This window comes from Camelus ferus, chromosome 6, assembly GCF_009834535.1.
Source record: "Camelus ferus isolate YT-003-E chromosome 6, BCGSAC_Cfer_1.0, whole genome shotgun sequence".
NCBI classification, from domain to species: Eukaryota; Metazoa; Chordata; class Mammalia; order Artiodactyla; family Camelidae; genus Camelus; species Camelus ferus.
This window is the reverse complement of record NC_045701.1, coordinates 42,175,851-42,203,479: the sequence shown is the minus strand read 5'-3', so window position 1 is coordinate 42,203,479 and position 27,629 is coordinate 42,175,851. Positions and strand designations below refer to the sequence as shown.

Genomic DNA, 27,629 nt, shown 5'->3' with positions numbered 1-27,629 from the left:
TTAGAATCAGAAAAGATTTTACTGGTCATTCACTGAACATATTTACAGTACAACTGAGAGACTTCAGGAAACCTACCCCCTCTAGTCTGATTCCTTTTTAGTTCCAAGCTGATATTTTTTTCTTTTTTGCTTTTTCAAGTGATTTTAACCCTGCAAATATAGGGAACTGTGAAACTAAGGGGCACCCTGAGATGAGATCACATATATAAAAATGCTCTCAAAGTTAAAAGTGATTTAAAGTAAACAGTATTATTACCATTTTGGGGGGTCATTTTCAGATCCTGTCTACCAGGATCTGAAATGCTTTTGAAAACTGTGTCCTCATTTAGAACTGAAAACCCCTCCAAATCTTGGTAACAAATGAGGCCAATCTTGGTATAAAAATATAAACTTCCCTTGAAATTTTCCTCAACTCTGATAAGCATAAGCATGTTTTCTTCCTTAATAGCCAAGTTTATTATCTCCATTCTTCAAATTTCTTTCTAGCATAAGCATTTATGCTTATGAATACAAAGAAACCACCCACTCTCTTAATCTTTCTTTCTTTGACATTATGGAAAAGCATCCTTCCTTATCAGTACTAAATAAACCATAAAATAGGCACATTTGGTCAGTTAAAATAAGATGGATTATATATATTAGGTCTCCAGAGACTCCAGCTTCTCTGACATCCCCCTCACTGGGACCTCGGCTTAGGGTCTCTAGAGCATAATTAGTTTCTGTCAAGTGGATCAGTTCCCAGGGCCAGCAAGAAGATTCTGGTAGATTTGACTGCTTTTGAATTTCAAGTCCTGGAAATCTTTTTATGGAGGCTAGAAACCAAGAACTTCAGTCTCATCCAGAGCAAAGAGCTGAGGCTCAACAGGTAAGAATGATGTCGTGTGATTCTGTCATGAGATAGTAGGTGCTATTGGTGAACATTAGGGAAAGTTGTGAACCCAAGGAGGTGGGTGGCGAGAATCAGAGAGAGAAAGAACATAGCTGACTATTTTTTAAGAGGGGTCAAATTTTTTTAAATTGTAATTATTTTGGGAATATGGGAAAACTATGATACTTGTCATGACCATGGTTATTTTAATCTTTGAGTGTTGAAGCTGATGTAGCCCTCTCTATTTTCATCATCTTGGTAATGGGTTTTATTTCCAATCTGTGAGCCATCCTTCCCTCATTTCCCAAGTACGAGTTGGTTTCATGCTAATTACCTACTGAAAATGGCCAGCCTAGGTTAGTGCACTTGGGAAAATGTGAGTAGGTACATCTGAGTGTGAGGTCATTTGTTGGCATTAAATATGAATTTTAATTAAGTATATGTATACATATACACATACATCTTTTCAAAGAGTGGCAGCACTATAATCTGATATTAAGCATAGTTTTATAATGTGACCAGTATTTTACAAAGCAAAATGACTGAAAGACATGCTAGCAAAGCTTTTGTTTAATTGAGACCAGTTAACGCTTGGAGCATTTTAATCATACAGCTCTGTCAATTAGCCTATTTTATTGCTTGTGATTTAACATTATTAGATTTAAGGTTGTAATCTCTAATGATCATTTGTCTCTGACTTGTTAACTAGCATATTGCCATTAAAGTAAATTGTAGAATTATATTGTCAGTGTACTTGGTTATTATCCCTTAAGTAATGTAAACAACTGGAAGAACTTGTGCCAGGTGGTAGAATAAACTCTCTTATCATGATTCGTTTTACAACGTCAAATTTTACCCCGATTCTAAATACTAGAAATACCATATGTCTTCTGATTGTGTAAGATGTACAAAACTAGACCTATTTTTATCACCCTAATCAGAGACATGTAGGTAAATGTTTATTGTAACAAAACTTGTGGTTGGCACAATGATGAACCATTTATAGGATATTTAATTGTACTATGAAAGTGTGAAGTGTAAAATGTACAGTCACAGACTGTCAGGTTTTAAATCTCCTTGGCTGGTGAAGGGAGACCTCAGTTAGATGTGTCTAGGATCACAGGAAATTGCCGAAAGTATAATCAGGCTATCTGGGTTGATCTAATATTTCACAGAGATAATACTTTTGAGGCTCTGTTCAAAACCATGCTCAAAATTACATGGCACAGAAGATTTCCCTTGCTTTTGTGGCCTTGCCAAGATGTTGTTACCTTATCTGTAGTTATTATCTGGGTTAACTGAGTGCTGCAGGTTACATATTTCTTCACAGTATAAACTGTTTTATAATAACATAGAGAAATTTACTGGTCTTCTTTACAATATCATAAAGCCTCCGCCAAAGCATAGCTCAGCCAACCTACACCTAGTAAAGGCATTCAGACTTTAAACAGGCAAAGGGCATCTTAATTTTTACCAGGTATAGATTTCTATTTCTTTTTATAAAGAAACTCTCTCCTAGGGAAATGACTTAGCAATAATCAGGAGACGTTTCTTTCTTTTCCCTGAATTTTAAGAATAATTTGATAAGCAGCCAAATGTGTATGAGTACAGCCTTTGAACTTCAGTCAGTGATCAGTGCTGAGGCAGAGCCAAACTCATGACCCTGTGGGTTTGTTAGCATTATTCGAGGGTGTTAATTGATGCCAGGCCTAGACTGTGAACCCAGCAAGCAAAGGCAATTCTTAAATTGCAGATGAACTAAGTTCCTAGAGTCTCTATTTATTAAGTGTGTTCTGCCTTATTTTATGATTAATTACTAACATCTCCCTGCCCCCCCACCTGTTTGTTTCATTTGTGAAAGCAAGATCTGTGGTTTCTCCATCATTGGGTCTCTTAACCTTGTGCCTTGTGCAGATGGGGATCTCAGGAAATGTTGAGACAGAAATCTGTGTCTAGAACTATAAACCACACCCTTCCAACATGATTAAAGGGCTCTGGTGCTCATCATTGCTAACACAATGTTATGTGGATTATTGTTATATTTAATCTGGAATAAAACAAAATACCCATAACCAACGTTTTTAAAAAATTACCACTCACAATTACCAGGTACTTAAAATCAGAACAAGAAAGCTATTGGCCATAGAGAAATGTTAAGAGAAAACCTTTCTCCCCAGCACTTGCTAAAAAAGTGGACAAACTCGTCTCCCAAATGAGCAGCCTCATCTCCCCACCGTTCGACGTGGTATTTCTGCAGGGATGATAAAAGCAAAGGTCCCTTTCCCCTTCTGTTCAGTGGTTAGCCTTTCACGGGAAGCGGGCATTTCTCTTGGTACAACCTCCGTGTAAAGTGATTTTTCAGAGTACAGAAACAAATATACATAGTGGGAATTTTTCTAAAGATGTGCTTTCCAGGGCCTTTTCCCAAAGTGTTTAAAGTAGGTGCGTACACCTAAATTTCAAAACCTCAGACATGTCTTTGCATGTTCAGTGACTTTGGCCATGCTCAACCAACCAGTAAGCAAGCAAACAATCTCTGTAGGAGCAACATCTTATTTCAATAAGATGGGCTAATTACAGTGAATTAAAATCTTTATTTAATCTTCCAACAGTTATCCTTTTAATGTGTTCTGTAATTGCAAACCTTTAGTCTGTTAATCTCTGATTCATTAGTGAGTTTCTTAAGTGTTTATTAAGGAGCACATGTAACATTCTGGTAATTACTAATAATCTTTGTTCATAGCACATTTACAAAAGATCTCTGCAGGGAGTTTCATTAAGCTCACCACCACTTATTATCAGTGTACAGTTTTTATTAGCAGTCTCCTGCCCTTATAAAATATGGAATTCAGGACTTAACAAAATGAAATCTCTCTTATCTCTTATGGCTAACAAACTCAAATATTAAGTCAGTGTGTCACTGTCCCTTCAAAATCAAGTGTCTTCTAATGTCTGCGATCCCATTTTACTGCTGAGGAGAAAGGCAAAGAGGGGTTAAATTACGTTCTCACCAATTTACATTATTTGTTGGTGGCAACACTGGAACTGGAACTGGTGGCTCCTAGTTGGTATCACAGCCTCCCAAGTGCCTCACCTCCTTTGATACAAAGGTGTAATTTTTATGTGGCCCAATGCATTATGGTGGCATAAAATTCCGCTCAGCAAATAAAGAACCACTTAGGGCTGTCTCTGGTGGTAAAGGTACCCCTGCATTTCCACCCAAAACAAAGCCAAGCCTTCCTGCCTCCTCCCTGGTAGCTGAAATCTGTTAACAGGGGACAAGTTCTGGAAAACAGCATATCAAATTGTAAGTCACAGAAAGGGTAAATGATTGGTGTGAGTACGTTTCTGAGAGCAGGGTTGAATAAGGGAAGGCAGGAGAGAACACACGAATACTCCTGAACTGGAAAGTGATCTGGAGATAATACTAGAAATAAACTCCACCTATCTCACTGGTTTGGTTAGGATTGCTGGCAGTGCTAAAGGGATGGCTTGGGTTGGCTTTTGCCCCCACTCCCAGATCTCCCTCAGTTCCCAACCCTAAAGCACCGCAAGTAATCATATAATCTAACTAAAAAGCAGGGTGTGTGCTATACAAATATAGCTTCAGCACAAATCTCAACACCTACCCTAATCTGACTCTCTGCAACTCAATTGCTGCCCTTCATATTATATATAAATTGCATATACATATACATATACATATACATATACATGTATACTTGGGTGTGTCCTGAAGCCTCCACTTTCCAGTATAGATTTCGTTAGCCAATGGTATTTTTAAAGAAGATGATAGATGTAAAATTACTTTGGAAATAAATGCATTGCATAAATTTGAGATTTAGGAATTTTCAAACAACCTCATTCTACAGCTTTTAAGGCAACCAAGTCATTGTATTTCTTAAGACGTATCTTTCTTGTGGTATCTTAGAAAGTGCTCAGACAAGCTGAATGCCTAAAGTGGCATTTCTAACTGTGCTAAGAGTCAACAACAGACTTTGACATCACTGACTAAGCACAGAATTAAGTCAGTGGAAAATGCTGCCGTAATGGTTCTTGACTAGTTTAAGGAAAAATATTTTAGTGACTGAGAACATTCTTTGACTTTTAAAAAATATGCTTGTACACTTGCTTTTGAAAGTTGAGCAGCTCTTCCTTATGCTGGTAGGAATCGCAGTAACTCACTTCGTATTTATGGTGTGGCGGATGGTAGGGCTGTTCCCTTCCAGTTGTGGGAGTGTGTGGTACTGGGCTCCCTGGCCTGCGGCAGCTGGGATTGCTGACTCCTGGACCCCGGAGCAAGCGTAGGGTTTGAGCCACACTCCTTTCCCTTGTGTTTCATTCTGACCTGCTATTAGGCACTGAATATTTCTTAAGTATTGCTCCATTGTCCAATTTGCCAGTTTGGCAGCGACTTTTCATTCTAATAAAAGAAGTTACTCAGATGGAGATTCCAGATGTGCCTAAGCTACTTTTATTAGGACAATGGGAAAGTCCAACCTTTTCTTCTAAATACAATCAAGAGTAGTGTGGCTTTGCCTTTGCAATTTTATAAAGAGTTGTATTACGTAACTGGAAAATTGTCTCCCCGAGTATAGAGAGAATTTGTTAGCACAGAATGCAACTTGGAAAATGCTGATGTAAATCCTCAATCCAAGAAAGAAACCTTTTAAGTTACTGAAATGTAATGGAAAGGAAGAAGGAAATTGCTGTTTTACATGATTGACCAAAATGCACTATAATTATATCAACTTGAAACAGATTCCTTAGAAGAACTGATAACTCTGTGATCAGAATAAGTCATGTGTAGTGGAACTAAATACAGCATATACTTTCTCTGCAGAGTGTAGACACTCCCTATATGAGATGTGCAATCGAAGAGACAGCTGTACTTGCCTTAGCCTCTTTAATGGGACCTCCAGCTGCTTTAGGATAGTAAGGAATGGTGGGAGGCTTTACAGAGGAATTAATATTTACCATGCCTGTCCATCGTCTTGCATTGCTCTACGACACAGTTTATGGACTCTCCTCATGTAATGCTGTTTTGATGTTGCCGCTCCTGTTTGTAATTAACACAGCATCACTCATCATACAATCAGCTTCTAAATGGAACACTCCTCAGAGATTCCACTGTCTTTGTTGCCTGTTCTAAAATGGGAGTGTAAAGTTTAATCACAGATATTTAGCCCAAAGATATCCTTCCCATTTTCCCTCTTCTCTCTAATGTGTCTACATAGTACTGTTTTCTGTCAGCCATAGTCCACCCATATAAGAAGATTTTATTACTTTTATTGTAGTAAAAGTAATAAAAGTGTTTATTCAGTCCCAATAAAACTCATTGGTTGACGTGTGATACTCTGAAATACTATTCCTAAACATTATTTCTTACATATGGTAATCATCTACTTGAACATATCCTTTACCTAACTATAAGCTTCTAAAGGGCAGGATTATGTCTATTTCTTTGTAATGCCCCAAACAGTGGATACCTAATACACAGTAAGTAGTCGGGAACTCATGAACTGAGAATAGTGGATTGGAAATATTATCTGTTGGATTCTGGAAAAAAGAAACAAATTACAACTAATGAGTGACATGCCTAGACTTCCAATAGCAAGTTAAATAACTAGTTATTTATGAAATAATTGTACTCTGTATTCATTTTTGCATAAGCTGACCAAAGACCTACCTTGGTATTACTTAAGCCTGCAGACCTCAGAGACAAAGCTGATGTCTCTAACCCCAGCAGTGAAAGAGGAGCTAAGGTTGATTTTCTTGCCTTTGGGATGCACTTGACTGGGTCCCTCTGCTGACTATTTCACAGTTCCTTGTAGGACAATGTCACATGACTGTGAGACAGCCATAGAGTTAGAAGTAAATCGGCTGAAGAGCAGGAAAAGGTCGAATGCTGTATACTGGTTGTTGACTTTATCCCCTAAATGCGTTCTTGCCCGCTCAGGTCTCCACCCACCTGAGCAACTAAATGTCACCAGCAGGAGGCTATAATGTCCATCCTGAAGGAAACAGGAGGTTGCTGTAGTGGTAGATCTTTTCCTTCACTTCTCTTGAAAGGACATCTTTCCGTCTCATTTCCCTACCTGAATGCTTCCTCCTGTCTTCCTCTGTTTGCTTCTCTGAATCCTGCAGGAACAGCTCAAATCCCTTCTCCTTCCTGAGATCCTTCCTGACGCTCTGCAGAAAGCGTAATTGCTCCCTCTGATGAACACCTGGGCGACTTGTGCTGATACTACTTGATGTTTTGGATATTTTCCCTTATATTGTCATTTTTTTCTCATATATTTATTGTGCTTTTGAGAGTGGAGCTAATGCCCTGGGTTTTTGTAAAACCTGTAGTGTCTTATTTCATGTGACAGATTTTTCTTAAGTACTTGGTAATTTGGGAGAAAAGCATCTAGAAAGGAATTTGACAGAGGTAAATGAACTTAATGAAAATTATTACAGAGATTATGAGAAAAATCTATGCACATGTAATTCTTTTATAATATATAAAACTATTTTAAGTAATTTTCTTAAAAGAACATTAGAGAAGAATCTTGGACTTCCCAACTAGACATAAGAAACTTTTCATACTCAGTAGTGAATATAGGTTACACATATTCAAATACAGAGATAGAGATTCTTTTTTGAATTAGAACGAAAGTCATATTTTGGAAATTGCTCTTTATGTTCCAAAATTATTTGTTGTATAAACCTACATACGGTTCTCCCATTGTACTCTTTTGTGTTTAGCATTAGTTAATTCATTTGTATCCCAAGTCCCATCTCATTATTAACTCATTTACATGCAGTAGTGCGGAAATACCAAACATGGTCCATCTACCTGACCATCAAATCACCTTCTTGATTCTAGACCGAAGTGTTTACTGAGTCTTCTAGGCCAGTGGTTATGCACACAGTGAACGCACCTCTGGATAAAGAATAGTTTCAATGAGCTAGCTGTACTGGTCCATGATCTTCTGATAAGCTCCATGCAACTTAAATTTTAGAGATATAGTTCTTCTAGACACCTTCTAAAAATGATCAGGCCAATAGAGGTGTAAGTTTGACAAGCAAAAACATTATGAAGTTGAATATTTATGACATTTTAAACTGGCAAGAGTAGATCTGGGGCAGTGGAATATTATTTGCTGAGTTGAAGAGGATCAAGAGGGGACCATGTTGAATGCACCATTTAAAAAATCATTTATTTATTTAAAGAGAAAAAGGGTCACCCAACAAACTCACCCCTTTTATTACATTTCTGTTGCATCCATTCATATTCTGGCATCATTATCTTCACCCAGGCTATCATAATTGCCTTCGTGATTGTTCTGCCCTCTTTACTCCTGTTCTAATCCACCTAATCAGGCAATAAAATTTTTTTAAGAATTTTTTAATGCCAGATACTCTACTAGAAGACTCAGCTTACTCATCTCAGGACATCTACTCTCCTGTACAATCACATTCAGCAACTCTCCATGTTACAAAGTCAAATGTAATTTCGCCTCGCTTTCCAGTCTCATCATATAATTGTTCTGTTCATATGCTCAACTGCTTCAATCAAAGAAAAATATTCACTCTTTTCTATGATATATGTGTCACTTTTCAGCGTAATTCTCCGGGACCTAGAACTATAAAATAAATCCTTCTTTGAGGTAGAAGTTATGTTCATATCATAACTCCAACAACCTGAGAAAAGCATCTTAAAGTAGACAATATCAGGGGTGTTTTTGAGAATTTCTTTTAAAAAATGGTTGGTAAAACTGTGGAGGGAAGTACAGAAGGGAGAAGGGCCTTAACTTAGAACTTTGACAAGGAAGCTAAACACAAGTAGTAGGCAGACTAAAGAAAACCAAAAATGGAGAACTGGAGTGTAGGGAAATAAGAGTACTTGTCATAAATCCCATCAGAAACAAAGCCCAGGGGAAGGTATAAAATACATAAGTTAAGACCCTCATACTGGAAACCTCCACATTTTGAAGTTTAGAGTTCTGAGATGCATGATCAAACCCAGAAAGAAGAAGAAAAAGAAATTTAGCTTTCTAAAATGGGATGCATTTTTATGGCACACAAACTATATGCAAAGCACTGTGCTTCTGTGAAGGTCCAGGTCGCCTGAATTACCCTTCACGACCAGCTCTGCTCCATCGTGAAGTAGTGATAGTAAACTGTATCACAGCACAGCCCTAGCTGTTGCTGTAAACACAGGCTCCTATCTTCCAGAATGAATTCCAAATTCATAATGAGGATCAAAGTTAGGCCATATTAGCTGCTCTGTATTTTTAACCTTTGTGTTAAATTACCATCAAGGAGCACTAATTAAGATAAGAAATAGAGCTACTTATTTGTTTCATATGCATCTTCAGATTTCTGAATTATACATTAAAACAATCTATGACATCTGTCTGTGCTTTTCACAAAAGAAAAAAGCATAAATGCCTCAGGGTGCATCCGCCTGGCTAGGAAACAGATGAAAAAAATTCTGCAGTTTCTATTGAAGTACAGAAATATCATAGTTTTAAAGGCTTCACAAATAAGGCAAAGATTATATAAGGCAAAAAAATCAGTAAAATCTATGGCAAAACCAGAATACTTTAGATTAATCTGAAAAGGCTGAGTTCCCTAATACTTTCAAAAAGGAGAAAAGCCATTTGGCAAAATACTTAACTTGGATTTTTTGTTTGTTTGATTTTGTTTCTAGGTTCCAGATTCAGAGATGTGCAACTGATCCAAATAGTTACAAAAGCTTAGGAGACAGCTTTCGAATGATTTTCCGCACAGAAGGGTATGTATCGTTCTTTGTATATAGTCTCTGTGTCGATGAGGACATTTTAATATATTCCTTCATAACACATTTTCTCATTTTGAATGATTTATTTTTCTAGTCTTAATAGGGGAAAGTATTTAAAAGGGTGCTTTCCTATTTTTGTATGTGTGTTTTCCTGACAATACAGTTGAAAATTAAATATGTATACAATAGAAACTACCACAAAAAGGATATTAATAATATCCAGACCAGAGGACAATTTTTAATGTGATATTAAGGCTTTTTAAAGTTCTCATAACTGGGGATATCTAAACGTACTAGTCCTTTCTTTCGATTCTTAGATATAATGCTCAAATGTGTTCCCTGTATGCATTGTAGTTGATGAATATTCATTCAAAACCTATCTTCATCAGAAATTAATGTGTCATGTTCGTTATCCCAGTGATTAAATAGAATATTTTTGTTACATAAGCTAAAATTGTCTGTGATGTACAGATTCAGTTAAAGACTCTTCAGCATAATTTTACAAAGGCAACTCGATTTGCTTTTTGAAGTTGCTTTCATAAGAGAGTTGGTTGCAAATAATAATTATACCAAAATGACAACAGAAATAATAATAACTAGTATATATTTAACCTCTACCATGTACTAGGAATTCTCCATATAACTCTTTGAGGTAGATTCTGTTAGGATCCATTCCAGCTGGGCAAGTGAAGAAACCAAGAGTCAGAGAAGTTAGTAATTTTTCACATATCTGGGAGATCATGAAGCTGGAACTCAAATCCAGGCTGACTTGACCCCGAAGCCCATGCTCCTAATCTCTGTAGTTCACTATCTCTCTTGACAGATTACTGGGGATACCATTTTGCTAATTATTTATTTCAGATAAATGTATGTCATTGATGTCCTTCTTTCCATGTCAGTATATTCTTTTTAACAACAGCGTAGTAATTTATTTATCTACATGCTGCAATGCATTAAATTAGTCCCTCTAATGGACCATTAGGTTGTTCCGAAATTTTCTCTATTATAAACAACAGTGCAATATATATTCTTATACTATTTTTGCACATTTATATATGTGTATATATAAATTTTCTATTTTAAAAAGTTGCTAGCTATAGACTTACAGGATCAAATGATATATACATTTTGTATCATAGATGTTGCCAAATTATCTTCCAAAAAGTATGTATCAATTTTATACCGTTAGTATTTGAGAGGTCTCACTTCTCCACACCTTCTCAAACACTGGACATGATCAGTCATTTGATATATCTCACTCACATTCATCTCCTATTCATAATCTAGTAGATAAAAAATAAAACTGTCTTAATAATATTCCTTTGATTGTAACTGGGATTGAGCATACGTTTATATCATTGGATATAATTTCTTTCATGAATTGCTTATTTGTGTCCTTTGCCCATTTCTCTTAAGTTAGAATATTTATTACTTTGTAGGAGCTCTGTATATATCACAGGTACTAATCCTATAACTATTACATCAATTACAAACAATTTTCCCAACTTGTCACTTGGCTTATAACTATAGTGTCTTATACCTTTCAGAAGTTTGTGATTTTTGCAGATTGTGATTTTGTGATTATGTCTATCTTTTCCTCTGTGATATCTGACCTCGATAGCATATTAAAAAAGAAGGACAAGTGGGGAGAGTGTAGCTCAGTGGTAGAGCTCATGCTCAGTATGCATGAGGTCCTAGGTTTAATCCCCAGTACCTCCATTAAATAAATAATAACAATAAATAAACAAATAAACCTAATTACCTTCCATATGAAAAAAATTTTAAACAAAATGAAACAAATGACATCCTCTAACCCCAAGAATATAAACTTTTACATTTGAATCTTTAATCCATTTTTTGAGAATTTTTTTAATGTGCAGTGGGGCATATAGGAATTAAATTTTATATTCAACTTGTTCAAACACCACTGGTTGAAAATCCATTCCTTACTCACTAATTGGAAATACCAGCTTTTTTGTATATTAAATTTATATATTTTATATATGTATCTCAACTAAATTTTCTATTCTGTTTCTCTATTTCCTATTCTGTTCCATTAATTTGTGTTCCTCTACACCAGTATCATAGTGTTTTCATTACTTTGTCTTTAGAGTATTTGGGGAATATGTAAAACTATGGCCTGTAGTAGAGAGTCTAAACTCCTTGCCAGGTGTATGGAACCCTCCCTAGGATGGCCCTCCCTTCTTCTCCAGGCTCATTCCCCATGCACAGATCTGTTCTAGGAATAGCAAATGTTTTGCTGTCCCCTAGTCTCCCACACTCTCATAGATCTGCATCCTAGTCCCTATTTTTGGAGGACCAGCTCCCTAGTCCACGTAGAAACTCTTCCTCATTCAAGGGCACCCTAGAGTTTCACCCTCCCTCACTATCTTATCTCTATCACATATTTTCTTTACCAGTCTTTCTTTCTTTGTATACACATGCTATATAAAATGTAGCATGCCACCCTAATTTATTGAACTTGTTTTCTGTCTGTCTTCCCTCTCCTCCCTTGAGAATGTATTTCCCTAAGGGCCAAGTCTCATTTACCTCTGTATTCCCTATGTCCGTGTTTGGCACTGGGTGGAGATACTCAGTAAATGCAAGCTGAACAAATGAATGAAAGTCATCACAGCAACATCATGATGATGCAAAATGAAAAAAAGATAATTCTTGCTATCAGCTGCTGCCTCTGAAGTTATGATACCGATCCTGAAGCCTGATTAAATATTAAGGTCACCTAGTGACATAGAATCAGCAAATTCTTGCTGATCCTCTGGCATATGATACCTAAATGTCATACATTGATCACATACCTGCATTTATGGCAATTGGGATCAAGTTTATTTTACCCAATACATTTATATAAATTTAAAGAAATCATGGTGTATTATATAGTCAATAATAAGTGTCTCTTCCCAGGAAAACAATAGTGTCAGTGTTGCCAAGTTCTATAAACTGTAACAGATATCTCTGAATTGGTTGTGGGAGTTCCTTAGCCAGGCTCTTCATTTCATGTGTGTTTTAGGAAGAATTTGATGTTTCTGCTTTGATATCAAGTAATATAACAAACATGCAGTATGTGTGGTCCTTGCACAGTAAAATTGGCCTTTTCCTCTGCTGTATGTATAATTGCTTCTAGAGCAAACTGACATTCTTTCTGTAATGCCTTTAAATCTGGACACGTTGTTAGTAAAAGTCAGAAAGCTCTAGTCTTAAAGATGGAAATATTTGTAAAAATACAAAAGAAAAAAGCTGCCTGTTATTTTTGATACAGAGCAAGAGCATTCTGTAGCCTTAAGTTAAAGGAAAGAGAAAAGAAAACCTTTTTAACAGATGCTGTGTAGAATTTTTTGTCCCAGTAAAAGTAGTTCTTTTTGATTTTTTTATTTAGCTTTTAGAGTACACTCTGCTTTCAAAGATTTTTTTTTTTCACTTAGGTACATACAGGCCCATTTGGTCTGTGGTCTGCAGGAAGGATAGTGCCAGTCAGTGTGACTATTAGCATATTAAGAGAATTCATCTCTCCTGGTTCTTTGTACCTAACCCCCCTAATCCAAGTTAAAGGTTTGAAAGCTAGTCCCTTCCTGTTGTTTAGAAACGTTAAAGTCTCTTACTACACTTAGAATCTGCGCAGATCTCCCATTTCCCCACGGTAACAGAGTGAAGTGGTACTTGTCACCATTCTTAGAGATGCAATTCTCCACCTCTCAGCCCAGAATTCACGTTTCCCAGAGACAACAGCTCAGTCAGCTGGGTCTGAATCCCCTTACTGCTGCTAAGATTATTTTTCTTTTTAAAAGCATAGATACATTGTACTGTTATTAAAGACAGTTTTTAAACCCAGCTTTACAAAGGCGAAATTAAGTTAAGAAAAAAAAAAGACTTCCAAATTCTGAGTAAGGATTTCTGTTATGTGGAATTGTCAGATTTACTTAACTTTTACCCTTTTGGGTAGGGTAAAAAAAGGCTGTCATTGTGGAAAAAAAAATCATGGGGAAAGAATTTGTCACTGTTGAGAGTACCCCCATCATCACCATGATTCTTCATCTTTCTCTGGCTTGACAAAACAAACTAACAGGTCCATCTACGTGTAATCGTGAGCCCAGAAGACAAAGATTTAGCCTAGTTGATTAGGTGCCTTCAAAACCAACAAGGTTCATTTTATAAACTCCCCTGGCAAATAGCAGCTGGTATCTCTATTTACCATGCGTTCATGCATCACAACTGACTTCCTTTTGCTTCAGAAAATCTGTTGAGAGTTTTTTCAGTCTTGTCTGTACTTATCATTCCTTTAAAGAGAGTGATTGAGCCTTTCACAGATGGGTGAGGGGATTTTAAATTATGCTAAAATAAAACCAGCACTGCCCACCTCCTCACTCTTCCTTCTCTGAAAGCACCTAGTAGCCATTCTTCCTGAAATAAAGAGGAAAAAAAAAAAAAAAAGAGAGTTAAACAGAATTTAAGATAAGCTGGTGACATAGGTAAAGAAAGATGAGAAACTAGTATTTTTTTCTTAGTGTAACAGGGACCATGCTAGAGACTTTTTCATACATTATTTTCAACACAGCAGTATTCTCAGCACAACACAGCATCATTATGGCTATATTTTGTGTGAGGTAACTGGTGATCAGAGAGGTTAAATAACTTGCCCAAAGTCGAACAGCTATCAGTGACATGCCACGGCTTTTCCGTTACACTATATCACCTTTCACTAAACACCAAACACCAAACACCATTCGTTGTTTATTAAAGGAAAAGAAGACAATGTGGAAGTAGTGGCTGTAAGCCTCTAATTTTTAAATAGCTGTTCTAAAACCTTTGGTCTTCCTACCCTCAAATCACATAGCAATTTAAAACAGCTTTTATCGCTTCCTTCAGATGAAGTATGAGAGACCAGTACGGGTTCAATAAACCAAAATGTGTCGATTCCAAGGCAGCACCGCAAGCCTCTGAAAACGCAAGACTTAATCCAGTCGTTATCCCATCTCTTGCAGATAGCTCCACAGCTTTGATAAATTCATGATTTCCCATCAGTCTGCTCTCATCCTGCTTCTTTGTTAGTTTTCTTATGAGAAAAATTCTTGAGCATTGGTTTTGCTCAGGGCAAATAACTGGGAAACAACTAGGTCAGATTAAACTTAGTTTCAAATGAGAAACATGTTGATTGCTGGTGCCTTCAGAAATATGGTATTCTTCAGAAAGTATTACTGTAGAAAATATGTGGTTGCATTTGGGGGGCATTTGAACTGTGTTTTGTTTCACGATTTGTTTTCTGTAACCACTGATGCTGCCCCAAGTATCATCTTACAATCAGACCACTTGGTGATTATAATATTTTCTAGTTAAATGACATTTAAGGCCTCGTTTTATGAGCTCCAGCGTAATTGGCTAATTTGGTAAACTCCAGATGTGTGAGATAATGTGCCACTCGTTTAAGTGCCTTTCAGACGGCACAAATGGCACAGCCCCAGGAGGTATAATCACTCCCTCTTGTTTTCATTAAGAAGGGGAATGAGTGGCTTGTGACACAGACAAAGGAAGCGGGACGTCTACAACTCAGAAATCAACAACAACGCAACAACCTAGTAAGATTTGGACATTTTCTTTTTACAGGCCAACTCACTCCAAGATTGTTACCTTAAGTTGGTGTCTCGATGGGCCCGCCTTTTAAAAAGTGGTTTACCTAATCTAACAGGGCCAGGTGATTTTAAAGCAACCTCTGTAAATAGAAAGACCTGCTCCTATAGAAAACCCTCTAAGTAAAGTCATCTCTGGAAACTGTCTCTCACTCTCACATGGAAATGAGAGGAAGTATTGGATTTGAAGAGACAATGGAGAAGATAACTCCTCCCTTTGCCAGGAATTGTAGTGGTTTGAGCAATCAGCATCCTTACCACCTAAACCAAGTTCTGACCTCACAAGGCCCAGTAGTTGCTGCTACTTTTGTCTCTCTCGACCCCACTTTCATCCAACACAAACCCACCCATCTATCCAGCACTGCCAAGCAGGAGTGAAGCAGGTGGTTCTTGACATCACAGCTCCCTGGAGCCTCGGGCTGGTCCCTCTTATCTGACTATAGATCTGGTGGAGGTCACATGTCACTGAGTCGTGGGTCACTGTGGACTCACTGCCATTTAACAAACTCAGAGCTTTCACTCAGATAGCTAGAATTGCAGGCTGTATCCAGGGACCTAAGCAGATAATCCACAGTGTAAATTAACTGTGTGTAGATCACTGGGTGTTGACTGGGTTTGCAAGCTTGGTTTACCCAAGTGAATTCATCCTCTGGTGGGCGCCAGACATGCACTGTGTCTTCTGGGGTGAGTTTCCTAGCACCTTGAGTACCATCTCTCCTCTCCTTTCTATTTTCACCAAAGAATATTTTACCTTCCTGGTACCCATTGGACCTCCCCTGAGTGCTCCCTTGTTTTACTTTCTTTTGTTTCCAGCTTTATTGAGATATAATTGAAATGTAACATTATATAAGTTTAAAGTGTAAAACATGATGATTTGATACACGTCTATTGCAAAATGATCACCACAACAGGGTTAGTTAACACATCCTTCACCTCACATAAATTACCATTTTTGTGTGTGGTGAGAACATTAGAGATCTACTCTCCTAGCAACTTTCAAGTAATCAATACAGTACTGTCAACACATAGTCACCATGCCGTACATTAGATCCCTGCTCCCTTGTTCTAAATCTGCTCTTGCTCCCACACTGTGGAGTTCAGCCCTGGCCTGCCTGGGCTTCTTAATGATGGCATAGCAAGTGTCCTTTAGCTATAGGGATAAAAAAGGGAACAAGGGGAAAACCAGCACAGCAGGTGAGAGTTTAGAGGATAAACTATACCAAAACTATCTGGCAGGTCTTATAAGTAATGGGCCCAGGTCCAGAACGTGGCATTCGGTAGTCTGAAGCCATTGTCTTCTTCCAAGCCTTCTCCTGTTTTGGAAAGAGACAGAAGAGATTATCTCAATTCAGGCATGGACCTACTGTTACTATTCTCTAATGGTCTATGTTCCTTTAAAAAATCATTGAATCAGTGCTTTAGTATATTACACTCACAACATTTTAGTCATAAAATATATACAATAGCTTTTTGCAGAAAGCTTATGCGAAGAACTCTAAACTTTGATTATTTAGCAATTCAAGGTTGAAAATCAAATAAATGAAGGGTAAGGAGAAAGAATACTAAGAAGAATATTTTTTAAAAATATGGAAGATATGATATACTGCCCAGCCATTAAAAAAAGGATGAATTATTGACATTTGCAACAGCACAGATGGACCTTGAGGGTATTATGTTAAATAAAACAAGTCAGGCAACGACAAATACTGTATGATTTCATTCATATGTGGAATATAAAAAACAAAATAAATGAACAAACCAAACCAAACAAAAACTAAAAAACATAGACACAGAGAATAGAGTAGTTTTTACTGGAATATGGCATTTAGTAGTCTGAAACCATTGTACTCTCCCAAGCCTTGTCCTGTTTTGGAAAGAGACAGAAGAGATGATCTTGGTTCAGACAGAGGGGAAGGGGCGGGGGATGGCAAAATAGGTAAGAGGGATCAACTGTAGGGTGACAGATGGGACCTAAATTTTTGGTGCTGAGCACGCTGATGTGTATACAGAAGTAGAAATATAATGTACACATGAAACGTATAATGTTATAAATCGAAAACAAGTAATTGAACCATTGAGACATTATTCGGCTTTTATATTTTACCAGATTCATATACAGTGCTGCTAAAGCAAATAGTTGTTGGTTTAAGCTGTACTGGATTGTAAAGTGGTCTTTACAATCAGGAAACAGATGATGAATTTTCAGAGTGTACAGAAAGCAGCATCCTGGGGCTTCGATGTCCCAGAGTTCTGTTTCCTTTTCTAAATCAGAAGTCTTTTTGTTCTGCTCACAAAGTGACCTTTAAAATGGTTTCAGCTCCTAGATTTCCCTCCTGTCATCACCACAGATTGCTAGCTGACAGTCACACTCCTTCTCCCCCAGCCTCTCACTAACAATGCTTTCTAACTTACTGACTGGCCTTTGGCAAGGATTTAAGTGTTGCCAAAGAGTAAGTGAAAACGTTTGCAGTGATGTCAGCCCGTCAGCAAGGCCTGATTAAGAGACCAAACACGGCCTCTCTCAGAGCACAGTGCTGACAAGAAGGAAAGGAGGACCAGTTGTTTGGGTGGAAGGAGTTGTCTTTTGGGAGGACTGGTGTCTCAGGTCAGAGACTGAGCAGATATTCTTCATGTTTTATAGAGTGTTAATGGGGGTGAGGGGACCCAATAGTCAATGGGAGATGTCTGTCTGAAAATATTTTCAGGTCTTTGTTTTAACTTATTCTGGATTTCTGACGGGCTAGATGCATAGTCACCTTGGGAGGAAAACTGTCTTTACAAAAATCAGAATCCTTTTTTCAGTGGTTGTTAAACTGAATGTTTTCAGATGAGAATGAGAGAAAATCTCCCAAAACTCTTCTACCTTTGTCTGATTCTTTTATTGTAGAAAGTCACTTAGGCATGATTTGACACAGACAAGGTTAAAGGAGTTAATATTTTATTCTTATCATTGATTTCAGGTAGTGTCTGTGATTTTGTAGAATTACGTCTTTCAATATACTATCTTTTTGGTAGGAAGTCCTCTATTCCTAGCCATATGCAAATATGGTCTCATTTTATTTTCCTCAGAAAGAAAAAGGTCACATGGATTTTTAATATTCTAGAACACGGTTAAGAGGTTGAAAGTGTTGGATACATACATACCTATGCATACATACATATATTTGAACTAAATTTAATTATTTATAGTTTAGGTTGCTGTGTTTTGTCTGTAAATCCCATGAGTCAAATGTCATCAGAGAATCCATGAGTGTTAATTACAATTCGCTTCTACTCAGCATAGGAGTCTGTTTAGTCACTCAATTACAATGCTCTCGTCACCAGCCCATGAAGTTTTTGTCTAGTCTCATGACTCTCACTTTACCTCTCCTCCAGCTTTTTCAGATGGTTTGACACAGGAAGAAAGGAGAAGGTTCAGACACTGTTGTTATAACAGTGATTATATTCAAAGCCATTGTTACCATTTTGGCCCTTTGCTGAATGTGAAATGTGTCCACATATCTTACTTCACTTGATGCTTACAAGAACCCTGGCAGGTAGAGAGGTGGGGAGTATGATTTCATTTTTTTTTTAGTTTTCTGGTCAGAAGCCTGATGAGTAATGTGAAGGGCCTTGCCTAGCATTCCACAGCTGGTGTTTGTTGGAGCAGGCTTTCATCCAAGGTCTTCTGCATCCTGTAGCATGCTCCCTATTATAGTAGTATTAGTAATAATAGAAACAACATCTCAGCTTTACACTGTTCCCATTATGGGTTCAAAGCATCGCCACATATCTTATCTCACTTGACTGAGTAGCATCTGGGAGAGGTACAGAAAAGATGGTATGGTTGGTTATACTCTACAAACCAGAAATTTGCAGCGGAAAGGAATTTACTGCGATTCCCAGGATAATAGATTGGATCCTAAGATCAGCACTCAAATAATACAAAGGTTTGATTATTTTTTTAATGGCATCTTGGGCAAATGAAATTGGAATGAAAATGTATTCTGAAATGTGGCACCACTGTCCCATGAGACCAAGATAAAGGCTCTCAATCCTTAGGACAGAGCCCTCTCCAAAAGGAAGATATAGGATGCAGTTTAAGGTTAAGGCTCACTGCATGAACTAACTCAGTTATTTGACCTGTAGGTGTCTTTGCCTAACTCAACTTGAATATTGGGTAATAACCAGGAGAACTTCTTGAAACATGAGATAAGGCATTTAACCAAAGTTCCTTGGTTGAATTGTCAGATGGGATGGAAATCATACATGATTGCAATATATGTTGAAATATGTGGTCACCAAAACCTAGAGCAGATGACAGATATATGCAGTGGCCTTGTTCTCCTGCTGATAAACACTGTGTTCAAAACTCTCCTTGTCTGGCCACAGAGAACTCATAGGAAAACAAAGCCCTGGGTACCAGGAATTCTAATGTAGACACAGCTTCAGTGGTAACAAAAAATGAGATAAAGTGTGATTTTACACTTTATCTCTTATGTGTGGGATTCTAATCCAGGTCTCTCTGACTCCAAAGAGAAATGTTATGGAGGGAAAAAGTGCCATAAGAGAAATGGAGAAAATTATTTCCATTTTGGATAATGAAAAAAAAAAAAACATCAAAAAGAAGGCAGCATATGAGCTTTGGAAGTCTTGGAAACTGTTAAAGAGAGTTTGTAAGTTTGTGTTAAATGAGTGAGGGTTTTTTTTTTTTAATTTATTTACATAAAGCCTTTCCTAATTAGAAGAATCAGGAACCAAAATAAGAGAAAAGGACATGCTTTGGTGTCATTACCATTTTGTATCCTTTACGTTTTCAGTGAACAGGTCAACATGCATTTCAAAATTCAAATGAAGTTTCCAGAAGTTGGCACTAATTATACAGGAACTCAAATTAAAAGAATATTGCAGTGTAATCCACTAAGCAATAGGACATATCAATTACTATTGACCTGGCTTCATGTGTAAGATAGACTATGTGTTAGATTACAGAATGTTTCTTAACCACGTGTTCACTCCTTAATCCTCATGATCTGGCTTCTGTCTTATTTACAAACTGCTCTCTCAGAAACCACCACAGTACTCCTATCCTCTTCCATAGAATCTGAGACACTCACTAATGATTACAAGATGTGCAACTATTTTATGTACCATTAGGAAGAAAAAAGGTTGACCATTAAATGCCTTGGAGTGAGAAGAAGAAATTTTGAATGACTTCTAGTTTTGGGCATGGATGACTGGTGATAGCCAAGTCATGTCATTTGCACATTCAGAAATCTTTGACGATTTCCCATTGATCCTTGAGATAGGCCACCACTAAGATGGCCCCAGTGACCCCTGCTCCCTTGAATTTATGTCCTTGTGTAATACCCTCCTTCTGAGCATGGACTAGGCTTATTGACTCTCTTCCAATGAGGAGAATATAGCACAAGTGGTGAGATGTCACTTCTGAGAGTAGTATATAAAAACCTAGCTTCCATCTTGGTAGCCCTTTCTTATTCGTCCTGCTCTTCTGGTGTCTTGCTTTTCTGTTGCTTTGAGGTCACTGCCCTAGGGAGGAGCCCAAGTGGCAAGGAACTAAAGTTATCTCTGGCCAATAATCAATGAGGAACTGAGGCCCTCAGTACAATAACAACCTGGAAAGAACTGAATTCTGCCAAGAACCGTGTGAGTGAGCTTGGAAGTGAATCTTTCACCAATGAAGCCTTCAGATAAGGCCTCAAGGACAGCTGACAGTGTGACTGCAACCCCTTGAGAGACCTTAGGTCAGGGGCACATGCTAAACCATGCCCAGATTCCTGACCCACAGAAATTGTGTGATAATGAATTTTGCCACTAAGTTCTGAGGAAATTTGTTCCACAGAAGTAATTAACTATTACAATACGCAAAACAAATCTGAAACCTTTGACATGGTATTTACTTGGGGCCTTCCATATCTGGTTGGAATCTTTCAAACTTTATCTTACCTAGTGTCATCACATGCATATTCTGTTCCAGCCCTTATGGACCAATTTTAACTGCTAAAACAAATTTTCCGTGCTTCTTCTCATGCACACTCATCAGCCAAGAATGGCATTTCCCCTTTTGTCCAGCTGTGGCTATTCTGGTCATCCATAAATGCCCAGCTCTTAGACTACCTTCTCTTCGATTTTTTTTCTCATTGTCCAAAATGGAAATTTTCTCCATCTTATGGCAATTTTTTCCTCCATAACATTTTTCTTTTTTTTTTCTTTCTTTTTTTTTTTGTTTTTTTTTTTTTAACATTTTTTATTGATTTATAATCATTTTACAATGTTGTGTCAACATAACATTTTTCTTTGGAGTCAGAGAGACCTAGATTGGAGTCCTACATATAAATTTTGGGGCCTTGGGCAAATTACTTAATCTCACTATATTTCACTTTCTTTATTTGTAACATGGAGATAATAGTATCTGCTTTACCAGGTTGCTAACACTAAGTGTAGGCTTATAAATACGCACACAATAATTGTTAGCTAGTTTCATTATTAGTTCCTTGTATTATAGCTAAGTATCTGTAACTATTCAAAGTAATTTAAATATTTAAATTTCTGGCCACATTAACATAGAAGATAAATATGGTCAAATCAAAGCAAATACCAAGAAAAATTTATGGCTCTAGTAGTATCATTAAGACCAAGACTTTAGAGATGATCATTTGTCTCTGTCTCCAGAAGAGTAGCATCTTTTAACACTCTCAGGAAGACAGTAGAATATTTTTAACAGCCGTGTGGTGGCTGAAGGTCAGGGGTTGGATTTTGGCACATAGGTTTTGGATTCAGAGGACTCACCATTAACAAGTGTTGCTGGGTGGTATTGGGGGGTTTAGCTAGGGAAATTGAAGGGTTGATGAAGACCCAAGTGAAGGGCAAACATTCTACTCCCATTGCTTAGAATGTGTTCTGTCTTCATCACTGACATCATGACAGTGCTTGACTGGGGTTTAATAAGCACAGAGACTGAAAATAATACAAATAAAAATCAAATATTCTGGTCAATAACAAAATGAATTAAAATAAAAGCAAAAGACTTTTTAAAACAGAATCAGAGGCAAAATAGGAAAAGGGGATCAACTGTAGGATGACGGATGGGACCTAAATTTTTGGTGCTGAGCACGCTGATGTGTATACAGAAGTAGAAATATAATGTACACGTGAAACGTATAATGTTATAAATCGAAAACAAGTAATTGAACCATTGAGACATTATTCGGCTTTTATATTTTACCAGATTCATATACAGTGCTGCTAAAGCAAATAGTTGTTGGTTTAAGCTGTACTGGATTGTAAAGTGGTCTTTACAATCAGGAAACAGATGATGAATTTTCAGAGTGTACAGAAAGCAGCATCCTGGGGCTTCAATGTCCCAGAGTTCTGTTTCCTTTTCTAAATCAGAAGTCTTTTTGTTCTGCTCACAAAGTGACCTTTAAAATGGACACAATACAGAAACTACTTTTTTAAGGCAAGAGAACCACCAAACAGAGCAGAAGTTGTGAGGGGCTAAAGACCTGAGGGAAGGAAGCCCACTTCAGTGAGCTTTACATTCATTCTGGCTTTTTCCACCCAAGAAAAAAATGTGCCCAAGAAAGCGACTAAGTCTTGTGGGAAGGACTGGGGAAGGGAGTTGAGACCAAGTCTTAATTGAGGAGAGGAGTTGGAGGTCGGTGTTCAGGGCTGGCAAATGGCCGGGACCTGAGAAGCAAAAATCCCAGAGACAAGGGAAACTGCAGAGAAGTGAACCCAAAAATCTATAAGCAATTTCCCCTTGAGGCATTTGCCAACTCCTAAGCTGCCCTTGAACAGGAAGAAACTCCAAGAAACCCAGGAAAAACCCTGGAAGTCAAGAAGCTACAGAGATTTCAGTAGCCCCATGATGCTGGTAAGACAAGGACTGGAGTTTAAGCCCAGCTGGTGGAAGAGTTCTGGTAAACAATCTACGTTTTCAGTTGAGACCCAGAGGGTCTGCTCCCAAGATAAGGGCAGTGCCCTAAGAATGAGGGCAAAATAAAGCACGTTGTCCCTAACAAAGTCTAAACCAAGCCCTCAGCAAGATGAAGGTCATCTGCTAGACTCCGTTTGCTAGGAGAAAATTGATTCTCTTTGGAGGAAGATACTACCCAGAGGCTCTTTGAATTTTTTTATGCACAATGTTCTGCATTCAGTAAAAAAAAATTACAAGATCTTAGGGGGAAAAAAAAACAAATAACCAAATATCAGGAAAAACAGAGACAGTAAGTGATTCAAATTTTGGAATTATCAGACAAGGACTTTTAAATTTAATTTAATTTTTACTGTGATAAAATATACAAAAAAATTGCCATTTTAACCATGTTTAAGCGTACAGTTCAGGGGTGTTAAGAACATTCACATTGGCTTGAGACCATCACCACTATCCAGCTCTAGATTTTTTCATCTTCCCAAATTGAACTCTGTAACCATTAAACAATAACTCCTCATTTCTCCCACCCTCAGCCCCTGACAAACACCATTCTACTTTCTGTGTCTATGAATTTGACTACTTTAGGTACTTCATGTAAGTGGCATCATACAGTATTTGTCTTTTTTTGTGACTGGCTTATTTCACTTAGCATTGAATCTTCAAAGTTCAATCATGCTGCAGCAAGTGTCAGAATTTCTCTCATTTTTAAGGCTGAATAATACCCCATTATATGTATAGACCACATTTTGTTTATTCATATGTCAATGGATAGTTGAGCTGTTTTCACCTCTTGGCTATCGTGAACAATAGTGCTACAAACTTGGGTGTACAAATATTTCTTCAAATCTTTGCTTTCAGTTCTTTTGGATATATACACAGAAGCAGAATTGCTTAACAGACAGAGACTTTTTGAAAAACGGTATAATAAATATGTTCAAGAAAGTAAAAGAAAAGATGGGGGATTTCACCAGAGTTTTGAAATCTGTCTTAAAAAAAAGACTCAAATGGGAATCTTGAAAAATACTTAATGATAAATAAGAATTCAACAGGTGGGTTTTCAGCTCACATATCATATTGTCAGCATGTAACTTAACCATTTTATAGGTTCTTAAATATTAGGGACCATGTTTTATCCTATCAGTGTGCAGTAGTAGGTACTCATTATTACAATTAGTTGATTGAATAAGTACAGGAATAATAATAATACATGTATTTTTGGTGAGAGACATCACCAAATTTTTTAAAAACTCATTTTAAGCAACCAAAAAAAAAAAAAATTAAAATTCACCAGAGGCCAGGCACTTTACTAAGTGCTTCACATGCTCTAACTCAGTTAGTTCTCACAACAATCTATGGGAGTGGAACCAGCATTCTTCCCATTTTACTGATGAGTCAACCAAGGTCAAAAAGTTTATCTAAGTTGGTCTACTGTTTCGTAGACTGTAGAAATTTGAAACCAGGTAATCTGAATCCAGATCTTTACCTCTACATTATTTAAAAAGAAAATTTTATTAAGAAACGTTGATCGTTCTGCTTTGGCTGACTGGCTAGTTGAAAATTTTAGAAAATAAGTGGAAAATTGAGAAACCAAATTGCATAGTGACATCTGCTAGGGCACGAAACTGCTCTTGTAACATGACCTTTACATTTTTTCAGATGTTCCTTCTGGACAGCAGGGCACTACTTAATATATCTTGGCATGGGCTGTGTTATACATGTTCGACATATAAGAAACACCACCATGATGAACAGAATGTCCCTTCTTTCTCCTTAAACCCCAGATTGCTCAGGGCCACAAGATACAAAGGGTTTAAGGTTGACACTCTCAATTTCCTCCTTTCATGTTTGTGGATCTCATTTTCAGGATGCTGACATTTTACCTTTCCTACATCCCTGTCTTCACTCCTTCCTCTACTCCATCATCTGTCTTAAATGTTTAATCTTTTTGCTACACCACCTCAGAGCATGATGGCTTTTGATGGCAGATCTCTTCTCCTGTGATGGGACATTCCTTGGGGAAATCCATTTTCTTTCAGCCTTGGCAGAGAAGATCATGCATTTAGTACGTAGAACAAAGGGAGTATTCATCGGGACCTTAAGATTCCCGATATATTTGCCTTCAGCTGTCTTTTCCTCCAACTCTTTGTTCATCCAGGTTACATTTCTACGTGGCCCACATCCTATATTAATCTCTTATTTTGGACCCTCCAATATGAAAAACTCTTTTCTTTCTTTCTTCCTTTACTTTCTTTCTTCCTTTACTTTCTTTCTCCCTTCCTTTCTCCCTTTCTCCCTTTCTCCCTTCCTTCCTTCCTTTCTCCCTTCCTTCCTTCCTTCCTTCCTTTCTTTCTTCCTTTCTTTCTTTCTTTCTTTCTTTCTTTCTTTCTTTCTTTCTTCCTTCCTTCCTTCCTTCCTTCCTTCCTTCCTTCCTTCCTTCCTTCCTTCCTTCCTTTCTTTCTTCCTTTCTTTCTTTCTTTTTCTTTTCTTTCTGCCTTTCTTTCTTTCCAGAAAAAAGAACTACTTGTTTTATTTTCAGACAGAATTAAAATGAACAAAATTAAAAGAACAACTCTTCTTGTGATATTAGGCAATCGTATTATTAAGTATTCTTTCATTTCTCTCTGATGTGAGGCCCAATTTCTTAAAGTTTACAAGGCTTTTTTATATAGGCGACAGACATTATGCCAGCTAAGGACAGATATCTACATCTTTCCTATACTTACGCTGTTTCTTTTCTAGCCTTAGAAGAACACTTGTAACCTACCAAGCAAACAGTATGTAGTGGTTACCGGTGTATACACAGTGCTCTGTTAGGCAGCATACAGAGTACACAAAAGAGACACAGCTTTGTCCTTCTTTTAATTCTACAACACAGTTACTGTAATGAGCAAAACTTCTTATTTCAGTCACATGACTATTAGCCTTTGTGGAAAAATCCCTCCAAAAGCAACTGCAAAAATGGGAGAGATTCGACCAGTTGGAAATGGATTTGCATTTTTAATACTTCCATATTTCTTAATGCTCTTACATAACTATTCTCACTCACAGGACAAAACCCACAAAAACAAGAAGGGACTTTCCAGACAGAAGTAAACTGTCCCCATAGGAAATAAAAATCTTCAAAGTGTCCCTTTCGTTGAACTTGTTTCTTTTCCTACAACAAATGGACACATCGGACATAAAATTTAATTGAGACACACTAAAGTAAGACCTGGCTTACCTGAATAGGAGAGGTCACAGCATTCCATTAAGGAGACAGCAAGGCGCTAACAACGCACTGACTACTTTATCTCACAGTATATTGAACCTCTAATCACCACCAACTATTTAGGATTTCAACAGCCTCCCGTTAAACTCTGCTTCGTGATTCTATTTTACATTTCTTTTCCTGTGTGTTTGTTTTAACTTAAGAGCCAGTATGCATATTGACAATTCTTTGACAGCAAAGGTAAAACCACCAGGAGTGTATCTGTTTATTGAGGACTGACAGCTTTATAGCTAACATAAAAATAATCTAATGTTTATTGGGGCAAATGTTTGGACGGAGGATTAAGTGAAACTACCGAACAGAGAAAACCTTTTCATCCTATTCAGACTTTTCAAATAAGGCTTGGGATCAACTGCATAAAAACTTTTTGTGTTGATTTCTTTAACGCTCTTCCCTTAATCTGACCCACTACTCTCCTCCTCCCCACTTCGCTGCCTCAAATGTTTTACGATAGGGGTTTTGAAGTAAGTAAAACCTTAGAGGGGAAGATGTACCATTCAGAGATTCTTTGCTATAGAATTTACATGGGCCATGCAAACTTGGTACATAACTGTGAAGCAAAATCTAAACCACATTGCTCGTAATATAAACTGTCTTTTTCTACTGTTTCCTGTAATTCACATATAAGAAGAGCTTTTATACTTTATGTTTTTGTTTTTTGTTATTTTTCGTCATCGTTGGTGTGGAAGGGGAGCAGAAATAGCTTTAAACTGTTTGAAAATTGGTTTTAAACTGTTAAGGAGTTGTTTTCAGTTTTGCCTTTAGCCAAATATCAACCTCATTAGATTGTTATCTTTATTTTAAATGAGACTTTTGAAATATTTTTAACAATCAGCTATTCTTTCTATAAGTGGAAATATTACCCATTTGGAAATAATCCGTTTGACTGAAAGTAGTTCATCAGACTATTGTTAGGTTAACAATACTTGCTTTAGCTTTTTTAAAAATCTTTATGTTAGTTATAATTACCACTAACATCTCTTTTCCTAACATCTTTCCTCCAAAAAATAAGGAAGAATTTCATACTCATCTAACTCATCCTAGCAATGTTTGGGTCACCTATTACTTGTCTCTTCACTGTGCTTCCCCACCCCCACCCTCTCCTGATCCTATTTTGCACTGAGGAA

The 27,629-nt window shown here is 37.3% G+C and overlaps 1 protein-coding gene across 9 annotated transcripts in view; it reads left to right on the top strand.

Moving 5' to 3' along the window:
• The window catches only part of SLC25A21 (solute carrier family 25 member 21), a 421,523-nt gene that overhangs the window by 288,088 nt on the left and 105,806 nt on the right, over positions 1-27,629 (top strand). For all 9 annotated transcript variants that reach the window (XM_032481914.1, XM_032481920.1, XM_032481919.1 and 6 more), the window contains one exon: positions 9,570-9,653. In XM_032481914.1, the coding sequence (XP_032337805.1) occupies positions 9,570-9,653 (84 nt within the window). The remainder of the gene's footprint in view (positions 1-9,569; positions 9,654-27,629) is intronic.